General features: G+C 40.0%; 2 protein-coding genes across 5 annotated transcripts in view; one reads left to right on the plus strand and one right to left on the minus strand.

Annotated features, from left to right (window-relative positions):
* LOC112260629 (acid-sensing ion channel 1C) overlaps positions 1 to 11,161 on the plus strand; it is a 163,731-nt gene extending 152,570 nt beyond the window's left edge. For 2 of the 4 annotated variants that reach the window (XM_024435898.2, XM_024435895.2), the window contains exons 8-11: positions 1,384 to 1,463; positions 1,699 to 1,770; positions 4,655 to 4,707; positions 6,160 to 6,275. In XM_024435898.2, the coding sequence (XP_024291666.1) occupies positions 1,384 to 1,463; positions 1,699 to 1,770; positions 4,655 to 4,707; positions 6,160 to 6,238 (284 nt within the window). In that variant the 3' untranslated portion in view covers positions 6,239 to 6,275. Of the gene's footprint in view, positions 1 to 1,383; positions 1,464 to 1,698; positions 1,771 to 4,654; positions 4,708 to 6,159; positions 6,276 to 9,509 lie in introns of those variants that run through there. The other 2 variants (XM_024435897.2, XM_024435896.2) reach the window with 2 other exon arrangements.
* A 968-nt stretch (positions 11,162 to 12,129) lies between these two features.
* On the minus strand, positions 12,130 to 21,113 carry LOC112260632 (cyclin-dependent-like kinase 5). The gene is made up of 12 exons (XM_024435899.2): positions 20,885 to 21,113; positions 20,436 to 20,524; positions 20,256 to 20,323; positions 20,000 to 20,060; positions 19,735 to 19,791; positions 16,752 to 16,847; positions 16,506 to 16,580; positions 16,309 to 16,405; positions 14,858 to 14,927; positions 14,616 to 14,676; positions 14,320 to 14,400; positions 12,130 to 13,996 (listed from the first exon to the last, which is right to left on the minus strand). Exons 1-12 carry the CDS (start codon positions 20,919 to 20,921, stop codon positions 13,910 to 13,912), a joined length of 879 nt encoding a protein of 292 aa, XP_024291667.1. The 5' UTR covers positions 20,922 to 21,113; the 3' UTR covers positions 12,130 to 13,909.
* Positions 21,114 to 25,975: the final 4,862 nt, after the last annotated feature.

The following is a 25,975-nucleotide window of genomic DNA, read 5'->3' on the forward strand; positions in this document are numbered from 1 at the left end:
GCATTTAAGAGCATTTGGAGGCCAAGGAAGGAGAGTTGTACGTCATTGAAGCTCGTCTGGAGATTAGTTAACACAGTGTCCAAAGAAGGGCCAGAAGTATACAGAATGGTGTCGTCTGCATAGAGGTGAATTAGAGAATCACCAGCAGCAAGAGCGACATCATTGATATATACAGAGAAAAGAGTTGGCCCAAGAATTGAACCCTGTGGTACCCCCGTAGAGACTGCCAGAGGTCCGGACAACAGGCCCTTTGATTTGATAAGAATACAGTGATTGACAGAGTCGAAAGCCTTGGCCAGGTCGATGAATACAGTTGCACAGTATTGTCTTTTATCGATGGCGGTTATGATATCGTTTAGGACCTTGAGCGTGGCTGAGGTGCACCCATGACCAGCTCGGAAACCAGATTGCATAGCGGCAAAGGTACAGTGGGATTCGAAATGGTCAGTGATCTGTTTGTTAACTTGGCTTTCGAAGACCTTAGAAAGGCAGGATAGGATAGATATAGGTCTGTAACATTTTATGTCTAGAGTGTCTCCCCCTTTGAAGAGGGGGATGACCGCAGCAGCTTTCCAATCTTTGGGGATCTCAGACGATACGAAAGAGAGGTTGAAAGACAGGGTCCAGATTGTCTAGCCCAGCTGATTTGTAGGGGTCCAGATTTTGCAACTCTTTCAGAACATCAGTTATCTGGATTTGTGTGAATGAGAAATGGGGGAGGTTTGGGCAAGTTGTTGTGGGGGGTGCAGGGCTGTTTACCGGGGTAGGGGTAGACAGGTGGAAAGCATGGCCAGCTGTGGAAAAATGCTTATTGAAATGCTCAATTATCGTGGATTTATTGGTGGTGACAGTGTTTCCTAGCCTCAGTGCAGTGGGAAGCTGGGAGGAGGGGCTCTTATTCTCCATGGACTTTACAGTGTCCCATAACTTTTTGCAGCATGTGCTACAGGATGAAAAATTCTATTTGAAAAAGCTAGCCTTTGCTTTCCTAACTGCCTGTGTATATTGGTTCCTAATTTCCCTGAAAAGTTGCATATCACAGGGGCTATTCGATGCTAATGCAGTTCACCACAGGATGTTTTTGTGCTGGTCAAGGGGAGTCAGATCTGGAGTGAAACAAGGGCTATATCTGTTCCTGGTTCAAAATGTTTTGAATGGGGCATGCTTATTTAAGATGGTGAGGAAAGCACTTTTAAAGAATAACCAAGCATCCTCTACTGAAGGAATGAGGTCAATATCCTTCCAGGATACCCGGGCCAGGTCGATTAGAAAGGCTTGCGCGCTGAAGTGTTTTAGGGAGTGTTTGATAGTGATGATGGGTTATTATCTGTCTGACTGTGGTATTGCCTGTTTATGTCTTTTCATCTGTCATCCTCTTTTCAGGTGACATTGGTGGGCAGATGGGTCTGTTCATTGGAGCCAGTGTTTTAACGATATTGGAAATATTTGACTACTTATATGAGGTAAAGTGGAGGCATTCACATTTGTTTAATCACTTAAAAGTATTCTCAAGTAGTAGAGTAGGGGTTATATGTTGAAAGTACACAATTCATTCATGATGATGAAGTATTTAAATGTAATCAAAAATACGAGAAACCCTTGTCCTAATGATGTTGTCTGTCTATATGGTTTTAAGTGTTTTCAACTGTTTGCACTGTCTGGTTTGTTGTGATGTTAACTAGATACTCTTGTATTTAGGTATTTAAGGATAAAGTTTTGGGTTACTTCATGCGCAAGAAACGACCGCAACGTTGTCCAAGCGACAATCTGGTAATTTGAGTCTCCCACAATGCACTGGTTTGTAGTTCTGCACTGCACTACAAACAAAGTAAAGCACTGTAATGTGTCAGAATCTCAAGCCTTTTTCATGACCAATCAATGACAGATGTGGAACGCAAATCAAAGTGAGCACTTTTTCTTTAGTTATATACAGTGCCTTCAGAAAGTATTCATACCCCTTGACTTATTCCATATTTTGTTGTGTTATAGCCTGAATTCAAAATGGACTAAATAGATTTTTTTCTCATCCATATACACACAATACCCGATAATGACAAAGTGAAAACATTTTTTTAGAAATTTTAGCACCTTGATTGAAAATGAAATACAGAATTATCTCATTTACATACAGTACCAGTCAACATTTTGGGCACACCTACTCATTCAAGGGTTTAAAAAATGTATTATGTGACTTGTTAAGCAAAATTTTACTCCTGAACTTATTTGGGCTTACCATAACAAAGGGGTTGAATACTTATTGACTGAAGACATTTCAGGTTTTCATTTTGTTTTCATTTGTAAAAATGTCTAAAAACATAATTCTACTTTGACATTGTGTGTTGTGTGTAGAACAGTGACAATAACATCTAAATGTAATCCATTTCAAATGTAGGCTGTAAAACAAAAAAATGTGGAACAACTCAAGGGGTGTGAATACTTTCTGAAGGCACTGTATATACCCAAAGTCTGGTTCCAAGGTAGTGAAAAAGCCCTGGGTTTCTGTTTCTGCATGAGCTATCTGCATGCACAGTTGCTTCAGTCTTGGAGTTTTTCCAGTAAACTGATGTGGTGGAAAAGGTTAGATAAAGATGTCCTGGCTCCACTACTGAGATAACTGCAGCTGCATGTGCCAAGGAGGTATGTCTCCTACTGATATTTTTGTAAAACCTATAAACCAAATAATACATTTAAAAAAACTCTAAGACTGAATGAACAGGAAATCTTTAAAATACACTTCTGTTGTTACTTGGCTTTCAGCTCTTTTTGCATTATGTGTAAAATAGAATGTCCAGTTGGATACAGCCTACAGATTTGGACATGTTGACACTAGGATACAGTTTGACTTACAGTATCCTACAAAAAGCAGTTTAAAGGGTCTATTGTAATTTAAACAGTCAAAAGGTATACAGTAATTTAAACAGTCAAAAAGGCAAGAGATGTTTGACAATTAATATCATAGATATGGTTCTGTATTTTTATTTGTTTGTTAAAATGGAAATAACAGGTTTATTCAGAGCATTCTACGTGACAAAGAGGAGAGAGAAGTAAACCATTTCAACTGGATGTACCCTATGAGAGATCCGCTCCAGGCATAGAATAGTTTCTTTAGTATCACATTGTGTCAGCACTATCACTCTCAGCTTGATACTGGTAGAACCCATCATATCTGAACAGCTAAATCTGGACACATGGAGAGAAACACTTCTCCCAAACCTGTTTTCATGCCTGTTGACTTAACTGTTTCTTAGTGAATCAACAATACTATGCATGCCAGTCTCTCTTGGCTAAGAGTTAAGGAAATACACTTCATCACTTATTGCTTTAATAAGAAACATGAATGTGTTGGAAATTCAATTTTCTTTGCATAGTCAACTTACACACAGCACTGATACACACACTTACCCCACCAGAACCCACCAGGGGTCTTTTCACAGTCCCCAGGTCCAGTACAAATTCAAGGAAACATACAGTATTATACAGAGCCATGATTGCATGGAACTCCCTTCCATCTCATATAGCGCAAATTAACATCAAACCTGGTTTAAAAAAAATAAAAGAAAGAAACACCTCACGGCACAAAGCCTCTCCCCCGTGTGACCTACTTTTTATGTGTATGTACTGACATGTATGTGTAACTGATAGATGCCCACACACACACTACATGCAAATGTTTTTAAATATATGTAAATTGTAAAGTATGTTGTCTGTAATGTCTTTTTCGTTGTGTGTCGGAGCCCAGTAAGACTAGCTGTCGCCACTGGTGTCGGCTAATGGGGATCCTAGTAAAATCAAAACAGAGTAGAGTAGAAAAAAGACCTTTGTGGCATCACAACAGTTTTTCCTCAGGCTTCAGCATTATAGATGCTTTTCATCAGCAGGAACCAACAATGTTATGTAACATACCCTGACTAGAGGCACATACTGCAACATGAAACAAGGACATGGAGCTTTAGGTGGATGTAATGCTGTTTTACTATAACATTGTTTCTCCACCCATGTCATGTAATCATCCATTATTGGAGGCTTTCTTTGCATTGAAACATAATGATAAGCCATCTTTAATAGCTTTTACTGTCATGTTCCCCAATCCTCTTCTCCTTTACTTCCAACTCCATTCACCTCCTCTCCTCTCTAACCACCCAATGAATCAACCTAGATGAGTGCTATATGAAAACAGTCAAATAAGAAATGCACATTAATGTTAAACATAGTGGTATGATAGTTCTAAGACTACTGACTTTACATAGTACATTAGATGGCATGTAAGATGAATGGCGCCAATAGCAACCCTTTCATATCAAGATACAGTATATTAGTGATTTCTATTTCAATGAATGTCTACAATTTTTTTTAAATGACGAAAAACATACATGGGCAGTGACTAAGAATGGTCTCTTGCTTTCTCAAATGTCTCTGATTTTGAGACTTTCATTAAAATTAAATGGCTGAATGGAGGTAGCTCTCTGTGACATTTATGTATTGGTGTGCAGCATTCTTCTCTGTAACTAATCAATTACACAGGGCTGTAGCCTAGCCATTGTGCACAGACAGACTTGCTTGGTGGGGCCACTTGTTTACTTACTTATCAGCTCTGCATTGTATTTTAATTTCATTTCAGTCACCCTCATCTTTCTTTTCATCATGTCTATTCCAGGAGTTTCCAGAGAACCCAACCAGCCCTGGTGTCACGCCTAATCATGCCCCCAGGTAGCAAACCCCATTGATAATAGCTCCTCCCACCCATACTGTCCTTCCTTTTCAGACATTCTGGGAACCATTTCATACATCATTTCCATTCTGGTTAATGAGATGTTGGTTCACCTGAAGCTGGTTTGGTGGGTGATTTTGTAGAGATGTTGGTTCACCTAAAGCTGGTTTGGTGGGTGATTTTGTAGAGATGTTGGTTCACCTAAAGCTGGTTTGGTGGGTGATTTTGTAGAGATGTTGGTTCACCTAAAGCTGGTTTGGTGGGTGATTTTGTAGAGATGTTGGTTCACCTGAAGCTGGTTTGGTGGGTGATTTTGCAGAGATGTAAACATACTAGTAGTGATCACTTTATACATTTGTTTTTCCAACATTGCGTTAGGTCAATCTTCCTAAATACAATACAATGTATTTTCTGTGGAGTCTATTCTGAAATCAATGACTCTTAATGCCGTAAATAGGTTTGCTGTGTGGATTTTTCATTCTGAGATTATTATTGGTTTATTATAAACAATGAATTGTTTGGATTCTCCATCTGTTAAGACAATTTGGGACTCTGCTATAAGAAAATTAGCTTCTTTCTTATTGTTTTCACTGAATAATAAAGATGCTTTCCTTCCCTTAGGATAAAATGCAGTTTCCTGAGAAAAATATAAATGTGTATACATACATAATTTGTTGTAGATGGCACAACAAAAGCTGATCCGCAGGGGATCATCTACATATTGCTTTCCTGCAGCACCAAGGTCCATTTAAGGGGACCATTTTACTGGAATCTGTGTCCAATAACATCACTAGATGCATTCCTTTGTGATGCTATCACAGGTCTGCATGCAATGCAGTTTGCATCAAATTAAATGGTTCTTTGTCTGCTGAAATAGCTATCTACATCTACAGTATGGCTAATGCTTCTTTTGAACCCACATATCAGCAATATATTAACTGAAGCAGCCACAGTTGCACTAAACGTATGCAGACATCATGTGGATGTCGATGAACATGTAGGAATCAAGATACTAACATAGAGACAAGGACTAAAAAACTGTTTTGTTTTCTCTTTCCCTTCTTCATCCATACCATACCCCTCTTCTCTTTCTTCTCTCTACCCATACCCTGAAACATAACTGACCTACTTTAAATGTCCCCTACACTACCAATTTAATGTTCACCCATTTGTATTGTATTATTTTGTCAATGTGTGTACTATGCTTTCAACCCTCTCCCTCTGTCTGATGTATCAATGATGGTTAACGTCATGTTATCTACATCTATTCTGTTTCCACTTGGTTCTGGTTATGTTCAATTGTCCCACTTTTTTCCTATTTATGTCACATCCCCTCCTATTTTTACTGTGACCTGCGTGCCTCTCGATCTCCTCTTCTCCTCCCTCCCTCATCACCCCTCCCTTAATACGGTTGAACTCCTCTTCCCTCCCTCCCTTCCCTTGTCTTACAGAGCACCTGTGACACCCTCCGGAGTCACTCGGACAGTCTCGGATTCACGCCGAACATGTTACCTCGTCACCCGACTCTAGGCAACTTTGAGGAGTTTGCTTGTTGACGACATAAAGCAGGGGGCACGTGGGATATTCGGGGTTTGACAGAAAACTGTGAAATAACATGTATTATTACAAACATGGTTAGTGTAGAGTAGTAGGATCTAGCGATTGCCTGATTAGAAATAGAACACTATCATAAGAATAAAACCATTTCCAAAGCAGAACTCAGGTGACGGACATATCAAGGCGTCGACGACACTATTTATTTGATGTTCCATTCATGTTGCATTCTATTAAACAGGGTGACATTAGTGTGTTTGAATTGGTTTTAATCAGCCTAGTAATGTATAAGACTAGTAATGTATAAGACTAGTAATGTAGATGGAAAGGACTTCAGAGTGGTCTCAGTTCATGTCAACTTATTTAAACCATTGTAATATACTCAACAAAAATATAAACGCAACATGCAGCAATTTCAAAGATTTTTGTGAGTTACAGTTCATAGGGAATCAGTCAATTGGAATATATGAATTAGGCCCTAATCTATGGATATCACATGACTGGGAATACAGATATGCACTTGTTGGTCACAGATACCTTTAAAAAAAAGTTGGGGTGTGGATTAGGAAACCAGTCAGTATCTGGTGTGACCACCATTTGCCTCATGCAGCGCTAAACATTTCCTTCGCGTAGAGTTGATCAGGCTGTTGATTGTGGCCTGTGGAATGTTGTCCCACTCCTCTTTAATGGCTGTGTGAAGTTGGTGGGAACTGGAACGCGCTGTCGTACACGTTGATCCCAAACATCCCAAACATCCCAAACATACTCAATGGGTAACATGTCTGGTGAGTATACATGCCATGGATGAAATGGGAAATGTTCAGCTTCCAGGAACTGTGTACAGATCCTTGCAACATGGGGCCATGCATTACCATGCTGAAACATGAGTTGATGGCGGCGGATGAATGGCACGACAATGGGCCTCAGGATCTTGTCACTGTATCTCTGTGCATTCAAATTGCCATTGTGCTCGTTGTCCTTATGCCTGCCCATACCATAACCCCCCCACCACCACCATGGGGCACTCTGCTCACAACGTCATCAGAAAACAGCTCACCCACACAACGCCATACACGTGGTCTGCGATTGTGAGGCCGGTTGGATGTACAGCCAAATTCTCTAAAACGACGCTTATGGTAGAGAAATTAACATTCAGTTCTCTGGCAACAGCTCTGGTGAACATTCCAGCAGTCAGTATGCCAATTGCATGCTGCCTCAAAACTTGAGACATCTGTGGCATTGTGTTGTGTGACAAAACTGCACATTTTAGAGTGGCCTTTTATTGTCCCCAGCAGAAGGTGCACCTGTGTAATGATCATGCTGTTTAGTCAGATAACTGATATGCTACACCTGTCAGGGGGATGATATGCTACACCTGTCAGGGGGATCTTGGCAAAAGAGAAACTAACAGGGATATAAACAAATTTGTGCACACAATTTGAGGGAAATAAGCTTTTTGTGTGTATGGAACATTTATTAGATCTTTAATTTCAGCTCATGAAACTTGGGACCAACACTTTACATGATGCATTCATATTTTTGTTCAGTGTAGCAGTCAGTTCTGGTGTGCTGAATATCAAATTGAGAGGCTAACCATGGTTAGCATGTGTAGCATCAGCATAGCCAGGTCCATTCATTAGTAGAATTAAGAGGGGTTTTAAAAGACATATTCATGTTACCACTCTTTCATTTATAACTAATTGAGAGTAAGAGAATGCAGATTTCAGTGATGCCCACTCAACTATGATCACAATGCTCAAAGGAGAACAGCAGACCTAACTTGAACCCCCCAGTCATAGACCGTTCGCAGTAATTGTGCTGCCTTCGTACTCAAATGATTCTGTTTAGAGATTGATCCTATCACTGATTTGAAACTATAAACCATCAAGTAATGAAAACCTCTCGCGTTAGGTCCCCGGAATATAAACTATTGCAAGATAATTGAATGCAATTCTTTGTTTACAAGTGACATATTGGAAAGTAGAAAAAAAGTGTTTATGTTTTCACATATGAACAATCACAACTTTTCCATGAGATTTGGGGAAAATAGGAACATGTCCCATTGTTATATATAGTGCTCCACATGCTTTCTATCTGCTTACTGCTGAAAAAATGTACATCAATGACAACATTTTCTTCTGTCATGGTTTCCCATTTTTTCTGGGAAAAGAGTTGTCGTACTGACCGTACTATCACTGGAAATGGACACTCTTCACAGGAGTCTGCTGTAACTCAGCCCCCCTCTTAATCACCACTTTCAATAGATTAGACAAACAAGCAAGATGATCCACCAAACTTAAGGTTAGTTTATGTGCGTGTTGTTCAAATGGTTTTGTTCCATGACCATGGCTTTTAACTGCTACAAAAACACTCATTAGCACAAGTCCCCTGTGATCGTAAACTATTCTCTATTGGAAACTAGTGGAGTACAAACATTGTCAAGGTGGTGTTCTAAATATTGATTGAAATGTGTAAATACCAGATCAAAATGCCATTAAGAAATTCAATCTCGCTCATATGTTGATATATTTATAGTATGTAAAAAAAAAAAAATGTTAATAAAAAATGTATCCATTACTGCTGTTGCACCATAAGGGAATTGGAGGACAAGGGAGCTGCAGACTTGCCATACGAGCACACAATGGCCTACCACAAGAGTCCATTAGTTTGTGTTGTTATCCAAGTGGACCTCAAGTGTCTTCCAGCTTCTATTTAATTTTAGGACCGGACACAGAGTAGAATTTGTTAGATGCCAGAGGCAGTTTAATACAGTGCTTCAAAAACATACATGTCCCAGGTTCCCTACTTTATTCAGTTCAGTTGGTTTAAAACACTGAAATGCATTGTATAATTGCATTGTTATATACTATTGTTATTGGAATTCCAGTACATGTAATAAGACTAACTTAACAGTCAGTTTGTGATGTGTAAATTATCAAATATAATAAACTATATATTTAACCATCTTCCTATGTACATACCTTTCTTTTGTAAATCTTTTGTGTCTATTTTCTCTTATGCTACTGTTCATGTTGATCTTTGCATTAATTAGCTAACAACATAGTTTTTTTTATCTATGTGAAATTAGTTCTAGTCATGTTAAACTTTGTTATGTGGTCATTTTAGAGAAAAGAAACCAGAACACTTCAAAGGGACATTCAAAGGGACATCTGTAGCTTTACCTTTTTTCCTATGGAAAATGACTAATTCTAGAAGTTATATTTCTATGCTTTTGTCTGTTTATTAGATGACTGTTGATGAGAAGCACAAAGACCTTGAGATCAGCCTTGGTTCCTGAGCCAATTACCTCCCTCTCTGATCAAGACTGGCTACCTTATTGGCACGTCTTATATCCAACTATGTATCCTGGGATAAGCCTTGTCTTGGGTGAGACTAGAACCAAGCCAAACATCACTCAGTAAGGGTCTCTTTTTTGAAGTTGTAAACTTTAAGATATGGTTAATCAGTGTTTTGTTATGAGCAATAAATGCATTGGTCCAAAAATAATGTAATTGTCAAATCAATGTTATTAACACTATTTATTTTCAAGTCTGGTCACACTGTTCCCCTACTAATGGAATTTGTGGATTTGGCATAAAGGAATTCATTTTTGTACTGGGTTACCACAACTGATGATGTGACATTGTCTTGGTGTTAACTGTGTGTCCCATTGTGGTCTGGTCTTTCATGACAATGTGGAGGTTAGTTATAAAACTCACCACCAAGGGGGTATCACCTGTCCTTCCTGAAAAAAATACAGTAAGTACTTAACAGAAATCAGAATACATTGCAACTATTTGCTTATGCTTTGTAAACATCAATCTAATTTACATTCAATTCATTATAAATCAGATTGAAAGTAAAACAGGTAGCAAATTTAAGGGGTTAAAGTTTTATGAATACTTTGTACTACGTGCCATACTGTGTCCCATACTAGAATCCTTATCTACCCCTGCCTTAATGCCAATCAAAGAATAGCAGAGCAGAAGCAACACAATAGTCAGTAGTCTGAAACAGAATATGGACATGGTCCTGTCATATTTGAATAATACCTCAATACTGGTTGTGCTTATTGATTCAAGTCTTTTAATGGGTATTTTATAGCATAATAAATTACAGCCAAGTAGATGACAGTGTTGTATATTTATGTCAACTAATAGTCTAAAGACCTTCATTCTTGCAGCTTAATGATGTGTATTGTTATTGTACCTCACCTCTTTTCCTCCTTGCATGATCATTGTGTACTCCTCCTTGTGTATAATCAGCCGCCATGTTACTTTACTATTTTGTTGGGAACGAGATGGTTAATATCCATGTTGTGTGGTAGGGTACTGTTCAATCTTTAGAATGAAAAAATCTTCATGAAAAACTAGGCTTAGGGTTGTGCAATATTCAGTGACCATGAAGTATTGAACATGGGGCTGAGAAGCCGGGTTATGTTTCCTGACAACAAAAATATATATATTGTACGTACAGTATGTGGCCACTGGCTTGTAAGGAATGTTATTCTTCTGTAAGACTGGATCTTACAGAGAGTAGATTATAGTATGTCTCGCACTGTTGGAGGCCTACAGACAGCTGTGGAACTGAACTAGGATCAACTGGCACTATGTACTGTATGTATATGATACTTTCACCATGTGATTGACCTTAAATATCCATTAAATAATGAATACCCTCTCCTAACCAAGTGTAACATTCTCAATCTTACGTGAAACATCACGTGCAGAATTATCTGGAAATGTAATCAGCATTGTTTGGTCTTCTATGCATCATCATTCATGTAATTACATGTAGATCATGTAACACCATCTTTATCTACCCTTAAACAATCAATCAATCAAATGTATTTATCAAGCCCTTCTTACATCAGCTGATGTCACAAAGTGCTGTACAGAAACCCAGCCTAAAACCCCAAACAGCAAGCAATGCAAGTGTAGAAGCACAGTGGCTAGGAAAAACTCCCTAGAAAGGCCGGAACCTAGGAAGAAACCTTGAGGAACCAGGCTATGTGGGGTGGCCAGTCCTCTTCTGGCTGTGCCGGGTGGAGATTATAACAGAACATGGCCAAGATGTTTAAATGTTCATAAATGACCAGCAGGGTCAAATAATAATAATCATAGTGGTTGTCGAGGGTGCAACAGGTCAGCACCTCAGGAGTAAATGTCAGTTGGCTTTTGATAGCCGATCATTCAGAGCATCTCTACCGCTCCTACTATAGAGAGTTGAAAACAGTAGGTCTGGGACAGGTAGCACGTCCGGTGAACAGGTCAGGGTTCCATAGCCGCAGGCAGAACAGTTGAAACTGGAGCAGCAACACGACCAGGTGTACTGGGAACAGCAAGGAGTCATCAGGCCAGGTAGTCCTGAGGCATGGTCCTAGGGCTCAGGTCCTCCGAGAGAAAGAGAAAAATAGATAATTAGAGAGCATTCTTAAATTCACACAGGACACCAGATAAGACAGGAGAAATACTCCAGATGTAACAGACTGACCCTAGCCCCCCGACACAAACTACTGCAGCATAAATACTGGAGGCTGAGACAGGAGGGGGGTCGGGAGACACATGGTATGACAGATCACTCCATGATATGAGTTCCTTCAACTATTTGAACCATTTGTGTAACTGAGGTATTCTATTTGACAATATTTGGTGCAAAAAGTTACTTTAAAATCCTGGGTGATGGACCATGGTAACATCTTAACGGAAATTCACTCACGCCGGCTGGTGCATAGGGCAGAATGTTGGAAAAGGCTCTCCAGTTCTGGTTGTTGACCATCTTTTCCACCGTGCCCCTGCTCTGAAATTGATGGAGCTTTGTCTTGATTTTACTGAAAAGGAAATCATTTTCCAACAAGAACAACAAAAAAATGTTGAGTCCACTTTATTGAATACTGAACCATTGTGTTTTAAAATGTACACAAAAAGACCACTGCTGACAGCAATTGTCTAAATACTTGACCCAAGTTTTACAATAAAACAATGATAATAAAAGTGCAAAGTCCACTCTTCTTTCAAAATAGAAACGAGTCATATTTAAACTAATAATCTACAGCAGTCTTGTCTAAAAAATAAGCACTGGAATTGCTTGTCTTTACAGATGTAGGATCTTAATTTTATCACCCTGTTGCAGGAAATTTCCTGCGCGGCAGGAAATGCAAACTTGTAGTGTATTTGAGGTTTAAAAGGCTTCTAAAGTTTGCAATTTTCACTTTAAAATGTCAGACTTGATTTGCACAATCTAAAAATGTATCAAACTCAAAAATGTCTATTAATTATAATCCACATAATAATTCACATTTTCTGCTGTGAGAAACTGGTCAAATTAAGATCCAACATATCTGCATTTGATAATGGAATTGAATCTCAACTCAGATGCAAACATCAATGCACACTATAAAGAGCTGTAAAAATGCCATGGAACTAGGTGTCACAAATGTCATTATTTGAATAAGAAGAGCATATACAACTCCTGAAAGTAATTTGTTTGATAGAAAAAAAGACAATGCACACATAAGCAGACATTCAATTATAAATAAATACATGCATTCTGCTTGTCATCTTACATCATCAAAATACATATTTCCCCTATCCATGCAAACCAATGTTTTGGTAGATTACTTAAAATTGTGGCTTTCGTGGGATAAGTAGCTGGACTAAAATAACACTGAAAAATGTGCTAGTTCCTTGCCAAAATTAAGTTACCCATCTGAGTGAACACAGTCAAAGTCAGAGTGAGTGGTGCAAAACAATCGTAATGTGGTAATACAGGTATCAGTGGATTTCCTCCTCTCTTCACTTTCTCTTTAGCTATAAGAGATTAGGTCAATTATGAAAGATTGTACAAAGTTACAAAAATGTAACTATAAAATAAAAGCAATGACTCAAGTTCGTATGGTCCACTGTTCATAAAATATATCCGTTGGCCCCAGCTTTGACAATACCGACTTTCAGTGTTCAACTTTACTTGATAGAGTAGATGAGATCTAAACTATTAAAAAAGCAACTGCCATTTACAAAGTGCACAAAAAAACTCAAACACAAAAAGCTAAACAGCAAGCCTGAGAAGTAACTGATAAATATGCCTCCCCCTCCATTTTACAATCTCCTATTGTAAGTGGAATATTGTTAACTATGATGAAGAACAAGGGAAATATGCAAGTCTGTCTCCAATCTTATGACCAATTAATGCAATATTGACAAGTTAACAGCAGTAGCACATTAAACCTATTTGAACAATGTATCCAAATACCTACATTTTGCCAGTACATTATGCAGCACGCAACTTCAATTGTTCAAACCTCTTACTCTGCTGCGCAGCTATTGGCTCAGAAGGATTCACGGTTTCTCTGGGTCCAGATTTGTTATTCGCTACATGTTATATGTTTCCATATCAGTGCGCTTCACAGACAAAAGCAGACAGGTTTGCTAACAAAATCTAAAATATTGCAGAGCCCACAAGGACTTGATTCCATTTGGAGGCACAACAGGATGAACTGAAGGGAAGTGTCTTAGTCAAAACAGGTGCTGCTGAAGGATGAGCCTTGTAGGGAGTCGGGATAGACAGATCCTGTTGAGAAGATGGGAGTGAAAGAGGATTGATTCCGATGGAGGAGGTTCAGTTGAGTGACGTGTTTGGGCACCTCATCTACGGTGGGCAGAAATCAGCAAAGTAAGGGTGTTGTAATGCCTCCTCTGCAGAGATCCTCTGGACAGGATTACACTTCAACAGATTCTAAAAGAGAGAAAAAATAAATAATGCAAGTCAGATGTGTGTTGTTTGTAAGGCAACATTTCTTAAGTATTCAAGTGGCATTTGGGAAAAGCTTAGCACTGACTCCACCTAGTGACAACGTGACATTCCTGTCTAAGCTGTCTGCCAGGTACACTACACACAACTAGTTTGTTGGAACTCCACAGTGTGGGTTTGCTCATATGAATTCAGAGTGTTACAGTGAAGGACATTGCATTGTAAGTTTATGTTAACGTCAAGGAATGATATAGCATGATAATACATTGTATACTGATTAATATATTGGTTAGGGGGGAGATACTAACCTGCAGGAGATCCCGTCCTGTGCTACTGAGTTTGGGGACAACATTCACCAGTGAGGTCGTGGCTGGATACATGGGATACGGCTGTAGGTAAAAACATCGATAGAGAAAATGGATGTACAGTAAACAGACAGCAGCGCAGAAAATATTTGTTCCATCTCTTATCGATGAATCTGATCTACAAATGTCAATTACTCTCATACCTTGTAAATCATATATTCTTATTTTCCTGAAGGCAGTAGAAAACATGAGTTTCTGTATGGTCATCAGTAATTGACAACATCAGTGGGATAGCCTACCTTATAGTCTGGAAGCTTTGTCATTGTCTGCCACTGTTCTTCAGTTGGTGTACCCAACAATGTGCCACAGCATTAAGGGAAGACTTTCACCAGTAAATAGGACTGGTAAAGTTTAGTCATTGCAATAGATTAATCTCAACGAAGTGGACCAACTTTAGTTTCCGTGTCTTTGTTTCTACATACCATACAACACAGACAGTATACTGAACCTGGTTACCATCTAAACATCTCTGAAAGGATATCGGAAGATCCTCTTCAGCTGGTCATCAACGTCATTACCCGGAAACAGGGGCCTTCCAGCGTTTGCCAACTCTAAATGAAAAAAAGCTAAAGTTATAGAAGATCAACAAAAGGTAGAGGCCCTAACTTATTTACCTACTTTATTGTCCCCATGGGGAAATATTGTTGCAGTGTCATGTACACGTTTAAAGTGGTGTTTAAATACAAAACAAAATTGACAATACAACTTTCATATCAGTTACATACCAATATAAAAAATATATATATATATATTAAAAAAAAATGTTTTAAAGACTAGCCTGCTGGCCTTACTGAGTCAATAGGAAAATTAGCCGGAGCTATTTAGGAGGGATATCACACCTGGCACAAATGATTGTCTAGTTCTATTTTTCTTGCTGAGGGGTGCCCTATACCTGCGCCCAGAGGGGAGCAGTTCAAAGTCCGGGTACAGGGGGTGGCTTGGGTCTAAAATGATTTTGTGAGCCTTGCGGAGGGCCCTGACCTTAAATATCTCATCCAGGCCTTTCTGTTTGACTCCAAGTACCTTGCTTTGGTGATAATCCTTCTCAGCAGATTTCTCTGGCTGACAGTGTCATTGCCAAACCAACAAACAATTCAAAAAGTTAAAATACTTTCAATGAAAGATTTGTAAAACAGAGTCAGTATAGTACAGTCTACATTAAAAGATCCCAGCTTTTTGAGAAAATAGTCTCTGTTGGCTCTTTTTGTAGGTCAGGTCTGTACATTTACTCCACTGAAGTTAATTGTCCAAGAGGACACCAAGGTATTTGTATTCCTCTACAATCTTTATATTCTGACCTCTGACAGATGTTAAGAGGTAGGTGTTGGACACTTCCTGAAGTCTATGCACGTCTCTTTGGTCTTGAGGACCAAGTGTGATTCCTCACACCACTCTACAAAGTCATCTAGGACCGGGAGATGATGTTCCTCGTCATCATGCAACAGGCTGACCAAGTCAGTGTCATCAGCGAACTTAACAAGGTGTCTGTCAGGATGGTGTACAATATGTACAGGAGTGGGGACAAAACACATCCCTGAGGAGAGCCTGTGTTGGTATTGCATATGTCTGACACTTGGGGACCTATTTTGACTCGCTATGAGCGTTGGCTCAGGAAGTCCAACAGCCACAAAACCAGCCCCCCCATCTAAAGAGCAGTCCCGAATGAGTCTCTGTGCAAGAATGTAGGGCTGGATTATGTTGAAGTCAGAAGAAAAATCAACAAACAGAACCCTAACATGGGATTTGGCACCCTCTAGATGTCTATAGACCATGTTAAGGACGGTAAGAATGGCATCATCAACTCCTCTGCTAAGCAAAATGAAATGGGTCGAGAAGCTTCTGGGTGACTCAGAGAATATAACACAGGTAAGTAGAGTGTACAATCATCCCCTTGAACTTGCTGTGCAATTTTGACCTCAAGGTTATACATACCTGCAAATATGCATCCAGCAGACCACATGTCAATAGAGGTAGAATAAAGCTTAGCACCGAAGAGCACATCTGGGGGCCTATACCACAACGTCACAACCTACAGAAAGAGAGAGAGAGAGAAGCTTGAATGTCACCAGTAATTTAGGCATTCATTTTCTTTGCTCGTATCCAAATTAATACAATAATTGTCATATCACCTCTGCTGAGTAACATCTCACTGGGATTCCAAAGGCTCGAGCCAAGCCAAAGTCAGCCAGCTTCAATTCCCCATTCTAAAAGGAGCAAATCATTCCACATTGTAGACTACGGAAAAGGTAAATGATTTTCTCACTAACCAAGCAAGATCATTTCTGTTTAAGTTAAGACACTTACAGCACAGTGTATCCTCTAACTTTCAAGAACTAGAACTTAACCAGTCAAAGCCTAACTTTCCACTGACTTACCCTATTGATGAGGAGGTTCTGTGGCTTCAGGTCTCTGTGGAGAACATTCCGACTGTGGCAGAAGGCAAGCCCCTTCAACAGCTGGTACATGAACGACTGCACATACATAAAGTAGGGAAACACTGAGTTAAGCACAGAGATTCAGAAAGACAACAAAGCAGTAATACTTCATTCTCATTATTAATGAGAGAGGACATTGGTGGTAGTCTTCGGAGTTACACGATAATTTGTGTCACACAGTGGAGGCTCCTCAGAGGAGGAAGGGGAGGACCATCCTCAGTGAATTTTATAAAAATAAAAAGGTCTAAACATTTAAAAAGTTATAATTTTTAAATGAAACTAAACTAAATAATCAACAAATAACTTACAAATAATTTATAAAAACACACTATTTGGAAATAATATAGTAGCCTTCAACAGAACTCTGTAGGGTAGCACAATGGTGTAGCCGGAGGACAGCTAGCTTCGTTCTCCTCTGGCTATATTGACTTGACAAAACCTAGGAAGCTCATGGTTCTCACCCCCTTCCATAGACTTATAGTAATTATGACAACTTTCAGACAATGTCCTATAGCCTATCAGAGCTCTTGCAGCATTTTATTTTTTATTTCACCTTTATTTAACCAGGTAGGCATACAACTGCAACCTGGCAAAGATAAAGCAAAGCAGAGCGACACAAACAACAACACAGAGTTACACATGGAATAAACAAATGTACAGTCAATAGCATGATCTGACATGTTGTCCACCCAATCAAATGATCAGATAATGAATCTAGTACTGAAAGCTACAGCTAGCTAGCACTGCAGTGTATAAAATGTGGTTAGTAGTTGACTCAGAGAGAGGAAGACAATATTTGAACAAATTAATTTCTTACAAAATGAAGGAGAAGCAAGAGTCTTTTTTTTCCACTTTCAGTTTCACTTACCTACCAATGCAGCTAGACATTGAAACACCCTGCTCAAACAGAGGGATGCTATGTTAGCTAGCTGGCTATGACTTTTCAACACAACACTGGAGCTCTTCCAAGTCATGGTAAGCTTTTGGTATTACTCATTTATTGCCACCGGGGCCCGCCCGTGTAACTGCTTACTGACTGTACACTAACGTTACTGCATGATTGTAGTGGGTTTACTAACGCGTTAGTTCTATTAGCTACATTGACTATGACATTATTGCAAGTAAAACTAAATGCATGCTCTTCAACCGATCACTGCCCGCACCTGCCCGCCCGTCCAGCATCACTACTCTGGACAGTTCTGACTTAGAATATGTCGACAACTACAAATACCTAGATGTCTGGTTAGACTGTAAACTCTTCTTCCAGACTCACATTAAGCATCTCCAATCCAAAATTAAATTGGCTTCCTATTCCGCAACAAAGCATCCTTCACTCATGCTGCCAAACATACCCTGGAAAAACTGACCATCCAACCGATCTTCGACGATGTCATTATAAAATAGCCTCCAACACTCTACTCAACAAATTGGATGCAGTCTATCACAGTGCCATCCGTTTTGTCACCAAAGCCCCATATACTACCCACCACTGCGACCTGTACGCTCTCGTTGGCTGGCCCTTGCTTCATACCCGTCGCCAAACCCACTGGCTCCAGGTCATCTACAAGTCGCTGCTAGGTAAAGCCCCACCTTATCTCAGCTCACTGGTCACCATAGCAGCACCCACCCGTAACATGCGATCCAGCAGGTATATCTCACTGGTCACCCCCAAAGCCAATTCTTCCTTTGGCCACCTCTCCTTACAGTTCTCTGCTGCCAATGACTGGAACGAACTGCAAAAATCACTAAAGTTGGAGACTCTTACCTCCCTCACCAGCTGTCAGAGCAGCTCACAGATCACTGCACCTGTACATAGCCCATCTGTAAATAGCCCTTGCAACTACCTCATCCCCATACTGTATTCATTTATTTATCTTGCTCCGTGGCACCCCAGTATCTCTACTTGCACAAGCATCTTCTGCACATCTACCATTGCAGTGTTTAATTGCTACATTATAATTACTTCGCCACCATGGTTTATTTATTGCCTTACCTCCCTTATCCTACCTCATTTGCACTCACTCACAGACTTGTATTTGTTTTTTTCTACTGTATGTTTGATATTCCATGTGTAACTCTGTTGTTGTATGTATCGAACAGCTGTGCTTTATCTTGGCCAGGTCGCATTTGTAAATGAGAACTTTTTCTCAACTAGCCTACCTGGTTAAATAAAGGTAAAATAAAAACAATACTTTACATAATATGGTGACAACGATGTAGGCTGTGTGTAGTGGTTTAGCTTGGAAAGTTTTTTTTTTGCCTGGTCACATACAGCTGATGTGTTGTGCATTGAAGTCCACACGTGAAGGGAAGAGGTGAGAGGAGGAGAGCACATTGATACGAGAAGGAATACAATGTGGCTGCTATGAAAGTGAACTATGTTTAAGCGTGATCAGTGTATTAATTCTGACGATTCTGTTCAAAAACATTTCTTAAACAGAAACAAAACAAGGACCAAAACCTGAATTTGTCCAATAGAAACTTGTTTGCAATTGTTGGACTAATGATTACACCCTATATCAGCTAGATGCAAGCAAGTGTGCAAGGTGGTATTGAATATCCCTGTCTGTCACCTCAAACTTGTCTCTCGACCTGTGTGCACCTACTTTCATTCATTGGATAGATTGTAGCGACCTCATGATGGGTTTAGGGAAAATTTGAGTAACATGTAGTAGCCTAAACCTAACGCTGTTACATTAAACTGGGTGAATGGAATATGAAAGAGTCTCATCCAATATGCTGTAATAGAAATAAGGCTATGCTCTTAAAAAAAATCCTCCCTCATCTTAAACGGCACTGACCGCCACTGGTGTGACATTACATGCATTTGACTTAGTTACAGTCATGGGACATCATGGTGTGGTTACACAAACATGTTTCTCAGAGCCATATTCTGCACCTTATTTGAATCTCAATGACTCACCTTGACAGTTTCTGGATCTAGGTCTCCATTGCAGCTGTCAAAGTATTTCTTTAGATCCTGTGGTTGTAAGAGTCAAGTTAAATCACTGCACCCCAGCAAAAAGAAAATCAGACATCAAATCAAACAAGTGAATCACTGGGGAGAAAACTTTTATCTTGTGGGAGGGCACTTCTACTTTAAATTGGTTTTGGTAAATTGTCATAGCTAAAGCAACAAACTCCTCTTCATACAAAAACGGCATTCACATACATCTGGCAGCACTCACCTGATCACAAAATTCAAACACCAATGTTAACTTCTTGTCACTGTGCAGAACATCATGCAATCTAGGAAAAGCAAAATTAAATGTGAATTAAACTCTCTGCATAGCTAGATATTTAATATAATGCTAGAAATTACACTGTTGAAAAGTTATTTACTAGTCACTTAAATTCTGATTCGGGAAGATGTATGCCATACAATAGTTGGACATGGCTAATTTATGCATTTTCAGAATTTGACAAATTTCACATCAGACATACCTCACAATGTTTTTATGCTTCAGTTCTTTCAGGAGGCAAATTTCTCGCAGGGCAGAACTTGGGACCCCCTACAAGAAACCAGCAAGCAAATTGAGCCGTCAACAATATGCCATAACCTTAGCAAACTAACCAGTTGACTAGCTTTAGCATAGCTATACTTGTAGTCTCAATAATTCCTACCTCATCGTCGTCGTCCAATCTCACTCTTTTTAAAGCCACGATTTCATGCGTTTCTCTATTTTTTGCTTTGAAAACAGTTCCATATGTGCCTGCAGAAAGAAATCACAAATTTTACTAGATGGCTAGCTAGCTTGGCTGAATGGGTTATGTTAGCTTGCTTAGCTACATTGCTAGCTAACTTGCCCATGACTGGAATAATGACACGCTAGCTAGCTCAACTTTAATTAAATTAACGGACTAAAATTTCATTGTGGCTTAATCTTGCTGCTAGGTAGGAAAGACATTGTCAAATTAGCTAAATATTATCAAACGTGTGTAACATATCAATGTCAATGACTTGTCATTCAAAATCGCTAGCTGGCTAACGTTAGCGATCTAGCAATGCTAACAGAAAACAACATTATTAGATAACATTAGAGATTATCTGGGAAAGACACAGGCACACTTACCCTCTCCAATCTTCTCAAGTTTTTCATACTTCTGCATATTTTGTCAATAAAGCTAGCCTTTAGCTAGCTAATAGTAGTGGAATGCAGCCCCAGTGGAAATGTTGTTAACGAACGTTCGCTAGCTACAATGTTGCTGCTACACCGGCATCCAAAGCGGTCAAATTATGAACTGCAACATGCGGGTGAATCACCACCCATTCCCTCAGTGAAACAGCATTCATGTGGATAATGAACCTGAAATGACTGTCAATCTTAGAAATATTTACAAAAAATGTAACATCTCTAATGTTACCTTCTAACGAAATCCTCAGACATTGGTCCAATTAGACAGCCTGTAGGCGTACAATCTTGTTAAATATGTTAATAGTTTAGCTAGAACCACCATCTTCACACAGTATAATCTATTTTACACAATGATTATCGCACGCACGCACACACACACACGGGAAACATGTTTACATTGCCTAAGTAAGTGAAATAGATAATAAAGAAAAGTAAAATAAACAATCAAAAATTAACAGTAGACATTACACTCACAAGTTTCAAAGGAATAGGCACATTTAAAATGTCACATTATGAATATGTACATAGTTAAAATGATGTGCAAATAGTTAAAGTACAAAAAGGAAAATAAATAAACATAAATATGAGTTATATTTACAATGCTGTTTGTTCTCCACGGGTTGCCTTTTTCTTGTGGCAACAGGTCACACATCTTGCTGCTGTTATGGCACACTGTGCAATTTCACTCAATAGATATGGGAGTTTATCAAAATTTGATTTGTTTTGGTATTCCTTGTGGGTCTGTGTAATCAGAGGGAAATATGTGTATCTAATTTGGCAGGAGGTTAGGAAGGGCAGCTCAGTTTCTACCTCATTTTTTGGGTTGTGTACATATAGCTGGTTTTCATCAACACCACAGGCCTTTTTGGGGTGGAGGGTTTGTATTTTGTCCTGTAGTTCATTCAATGTAATTGGAGAATCCAGTGGGTTCTGGTAGTCTTTAATAGCTGATTCTAAGATTTGTAATTGATCATGTATATGTTTTTGCTGTTTGTTCTTTGTTATAGAGCCAAAAAGATTGGAGAAGTGGTTTATCCATCTCTATTTTGGATAGATAAGTCTTCATGTTGTTGTTTGTTTAGTGTGTTTACATTTTCCCAGAAGTCGTTAGATTCCTTCCATCTATAGCATTCCTTAATATTGTGCAGTACCTTTAGGCTGACACATCATGATTGAGTATTGCTCTGTTCAAATAGACTGTGATTTTGCTTTGATCTGATAAGGGTGTTAGGGGACTGACTGTGAACACTCTGAGAGACTCTGGGTTGAGGTCAGAGATAAAGTAATCTAAAGTACTACTGCCAAGGGATGAGCTGTACCTACCATAGGAGTCTCCTCGAAGACTACCATTTACTATGTACAGACCCAGCGTGTGACAGAGCTGCAGGAGTTGTGACATGCTTTTATTGGTTGTTTTGTCATGGTTGTGTCTAGGGGGGAATATTTGTGAGGGAATACTGTCACCTCCAAGTAGGTGTTTGTCCCGCTGTGTGTTGAGAGTGTCAGGTTCTTGTCCAGTTCTGGCATTTAAGTCGACACAGACTAGTACATGTCCCTGGGCCTGGAAATGGTTGATCTCCTCCTCTAGGATGGAGAAGCTGTCATTGTTAAAGTATGGGGATTATATTAGGGGGATATACAGTGCATTTGGAAAGTATTCAGAACCCTTCACTTTTTCCACAGTTTGTTACGTTACAGCTTCATAACAAAAAAAAGAATCCTCTCCAATCTACACACAATACCCCATAATGACAAAGTGAAAACAGATTTTTTTAAATGTTTGCAAATGTATAAAAAATAAATAAACATATTTACATAAGTATTCAGACCCTTTGCTATGAGACTTGAAATTGAGCTCAGGTGCACCCTGTTTCTATTGATCATCTTTGTGATGTTTCTACAACTTAATTGAAGTCCACATGTGGTAAATTCAATTGATTGGATTTGATTTGAAAAGGCACACATCTGTCTATAAAAGGTCGCACAGTTGACAGTGCATTTCAGAGCAAAAACCAAGCCATGAGGTTGAAGGAATTTTCCGTAGAGCTCCGAGACAAAATTGTGTCGAGGCACAGATCTTGGGAAGGGTACCAAAATATGTTTGCAGCATTGAAGGTCCCCAAGAACAGTGGCCTCCATCATTCTTAAATTGAAAAAGTTTGGAACCACCAAGACTCTTCCTAGAGCTGGTCGCCCAGCCTAACTGAGCAATGAGGGAGGGGTGTCTTGGTCAGTGAGGTGACCAGGAACCTGATGGTCACCCTAACAGAGCTCCAAAGTTCCTCTGTGGAGATGGGTGAACCATCTCTGTAGCACTCCACCAATCAGGCCTTTATGGTAGAGTGGCCAGACGGAAGCCACTCCTCAGTAAAAGGCACATGACAGGTCTCTTGGAGTTTGCCAAAAGGCACCTAAAGGACTCTGGCCATGAGAAACAAGATTCTCTGGTCAAATTAAACCACGATTGAACTCTTTGGCTTGACTGCAAAGCGTCACGCCTGGAGGAAACCTGGCACCATCCCTACGGTGAAGCATGGTGGTGGCAGCATCATGCTGTGGGGATGTTTTTCAGTGTAAGGGACTGGGAGACTAGTCAGGATTGCTGGGAAGATGAATGGGACGAAGTACAGAGAGATCCTTGATGAAAACCTCCTCCAGAGCACTCAGGCCCTCGGACTGGGATGAAGGTTCACCTACCAACAGGACAACGACACTAAGCACACAGCCAAGACAACACAGGAGTGGCTTCAGGACAAGTCTCTGAATGTCCTTGAAGGGCCCAGCGAGAGCCCAATCTAACATCTCTGGAGAAACCTGAAAATAGCTGTGCTATTGGGAGAATGGGAGAAACTCCCCAAATACAGGTGTGCCAAGCTTGTAGCATCATACCCAAGAAGACTCGAGGCTGTAATCGCTGCCAAAGGTGCTTCAACAAAGTACTGAGTAAAGGGTCTGAATCCTTATGTAAATGGTTTATAATACATTTTTAAAATCATCCTCCTCATCTTAAATGGCACAGACCACCACTGATCTACCGGTGGGTTAAAAGTCAGCCTTAGTTGGTTCTGTTTTTTCTCCTGCAGAAATTCCAGTTGAAAAACTAGGGATGGTTGGAAGAATTTGTCACACTTATTCCCTCTTGATTCCAGAAAATCTGTTTTCACTTTGTCATTATGGGGTATTGTGTGTGGACGAGGGAAAAAATATTTTATCCATTTTAGAAGTAGTCTATAAGGTAACAAAATGTGTAAAAGGTAAAGGGGTCTTGTGACGGCCCTCCCAGTCTGTCTGCCGTATTCTCTCTTTGTTCTTGTTTCCTTATGAGGGTCGTCAGCTACAGCTACATTATCTCTACGTTGTCTCCCTTTTGTTCCGGGCTTTGAGCCGGTTCGTGACAAGTGGGGGCTCATCCGGGATATTTGAACGTATTGATTTGGGAGACCGTGGAGGTACGTTTTTGGTTTGCATATTTTGTTTGAGGTAGATAGATCCAGTATTGGTTGCCTTTGTTGTTTGGTTTGTGTGCTGCGTTGGAGAGAGATAATGGTTAATTTCCAGGCCCTTCCTAGCCTGGAAACTTGTTCTACTTTCTGTTGGGACATCAGTCTGAGGAGACGAGTAATCGGCTGTGTACCTCGGTGGGAGATTTGGGTAGGGTAGTGGAACTTGCTACCCGGAGCTATAGCCTTTTCCCCCTGATAGGCTTAGCGACGTGTTTCAATTTTGGATATGTTGGGCATGGTTAAAAGTGTTTGCTATTTTTGTGTGGTGTCTGTGGACTGAGCAGTTGTCTCGGGGGCACATCCGTGGCTTGGTGGAATTTGCCAGCATGCTGGGAGTTCTATTTCCTTACCAGCGGGCTACAGTGCGCAAATACCCACGCAAATCTGCACGAAGACTAGGGTTGAGTTATTATAAGTTTTGGGGAAGCTCCGTATCTCATCTCTCTTCTGTGGTGCTCAGGGTGATTGTCATTTCGCTGGTTGTGGTCTGATGTGCTCAGCAGAGGGGTTGAGCAAGATTATTTACTTATGACTATGGTGTCTCATGTAGACAAGTTCATTCGCTTTCCATCAGAGGAACTGTTAGACTTATGTACTAAAGAACAGCTGTTGAAGATCGCTGAACACTACAATGTTGAATGATTGAAATTAGTGAAATTCTGTTACGTTGGGAAGTGACTATGAATCGTTGGGAGTTGTTGTAAAAATTAAGAAGGACCCTGATGTTCTTTTCGTTGGAGTTTGTAGCTGTTGTGGTCTTTTGTGCCAAGTTCCTGTCTGTTCCCTCCTGGTCTTGTGTTCTTCTTTCCTCTTAAACATTGCTTCCTATGCGCAAAGGTTGCTGAGGTCTGGGGAGGAGGTTGGCTGGGGCAGGTGGAGGTGTGAACACATAACCCCTCATCAATTTGGACGCAGAGGCTGTGCCGTTGTTCCGGGGCACTTGTTGGTCCCCGGTTTAATGGGGGGGGAATGTGACGACCTTCCCACTCTGTCTGCCGTATTCTCTCTTTGTTCTTGTTTCCTTATTAGGATGCGGGTGGGCGGAGTTGGGAGGGTCGTCAGCTACATGGGAAACACCTGAGCCCGGTGTGTCCCAGGATAAATAGACCTCTTCCACATTCATGGAAGAGACTCTCTCCATGCAGACACCTTTATAGATTTTGTTGTGTTTCTTGGTGGTTTTTTGGTTGTTTGCTTTAGCATCTTTCAACACCCTGCATTATCACATGCATACAAAACACTAACTTACACTACTGATTACACACACCATTGTATATTATACTTAGTTACTTATTTAATAAATATATATTTTGTTACTCCTTATCTCCACGTTGTCTCCCTTTTGTTCCGGGCTTTGAGCCGGTTCGTGACAGTCTGAATACTTTCCGAATGCACTGTAGGTAGCACACAAGGACATTTTTCTGTTTCTAGCCAGATGTATAATGTTCCTGTTTTGACTAATTTAATAGTGGGTTAGGTCTGCTCTGTACCAAATTAGCATTCTCTCGCTCTCTCTGAAAACAGA

The sequence above is a fragment of the Oncorhynchus tshawytscha genome, linkage group LG10, assembly GCF_018296145.1.
Source record: "Oncorhynchus tshawytscha isolate Ot180627B linkage group LG10, Otsh_v2.0, whole genome shotgun sequence".
NCBI lineage: Eukaryota > Metazoa > Chordata > Actinopteri > Salmoniformes > Salmonidae > Oncorhynchus > Oncorhynchus tshawytscha.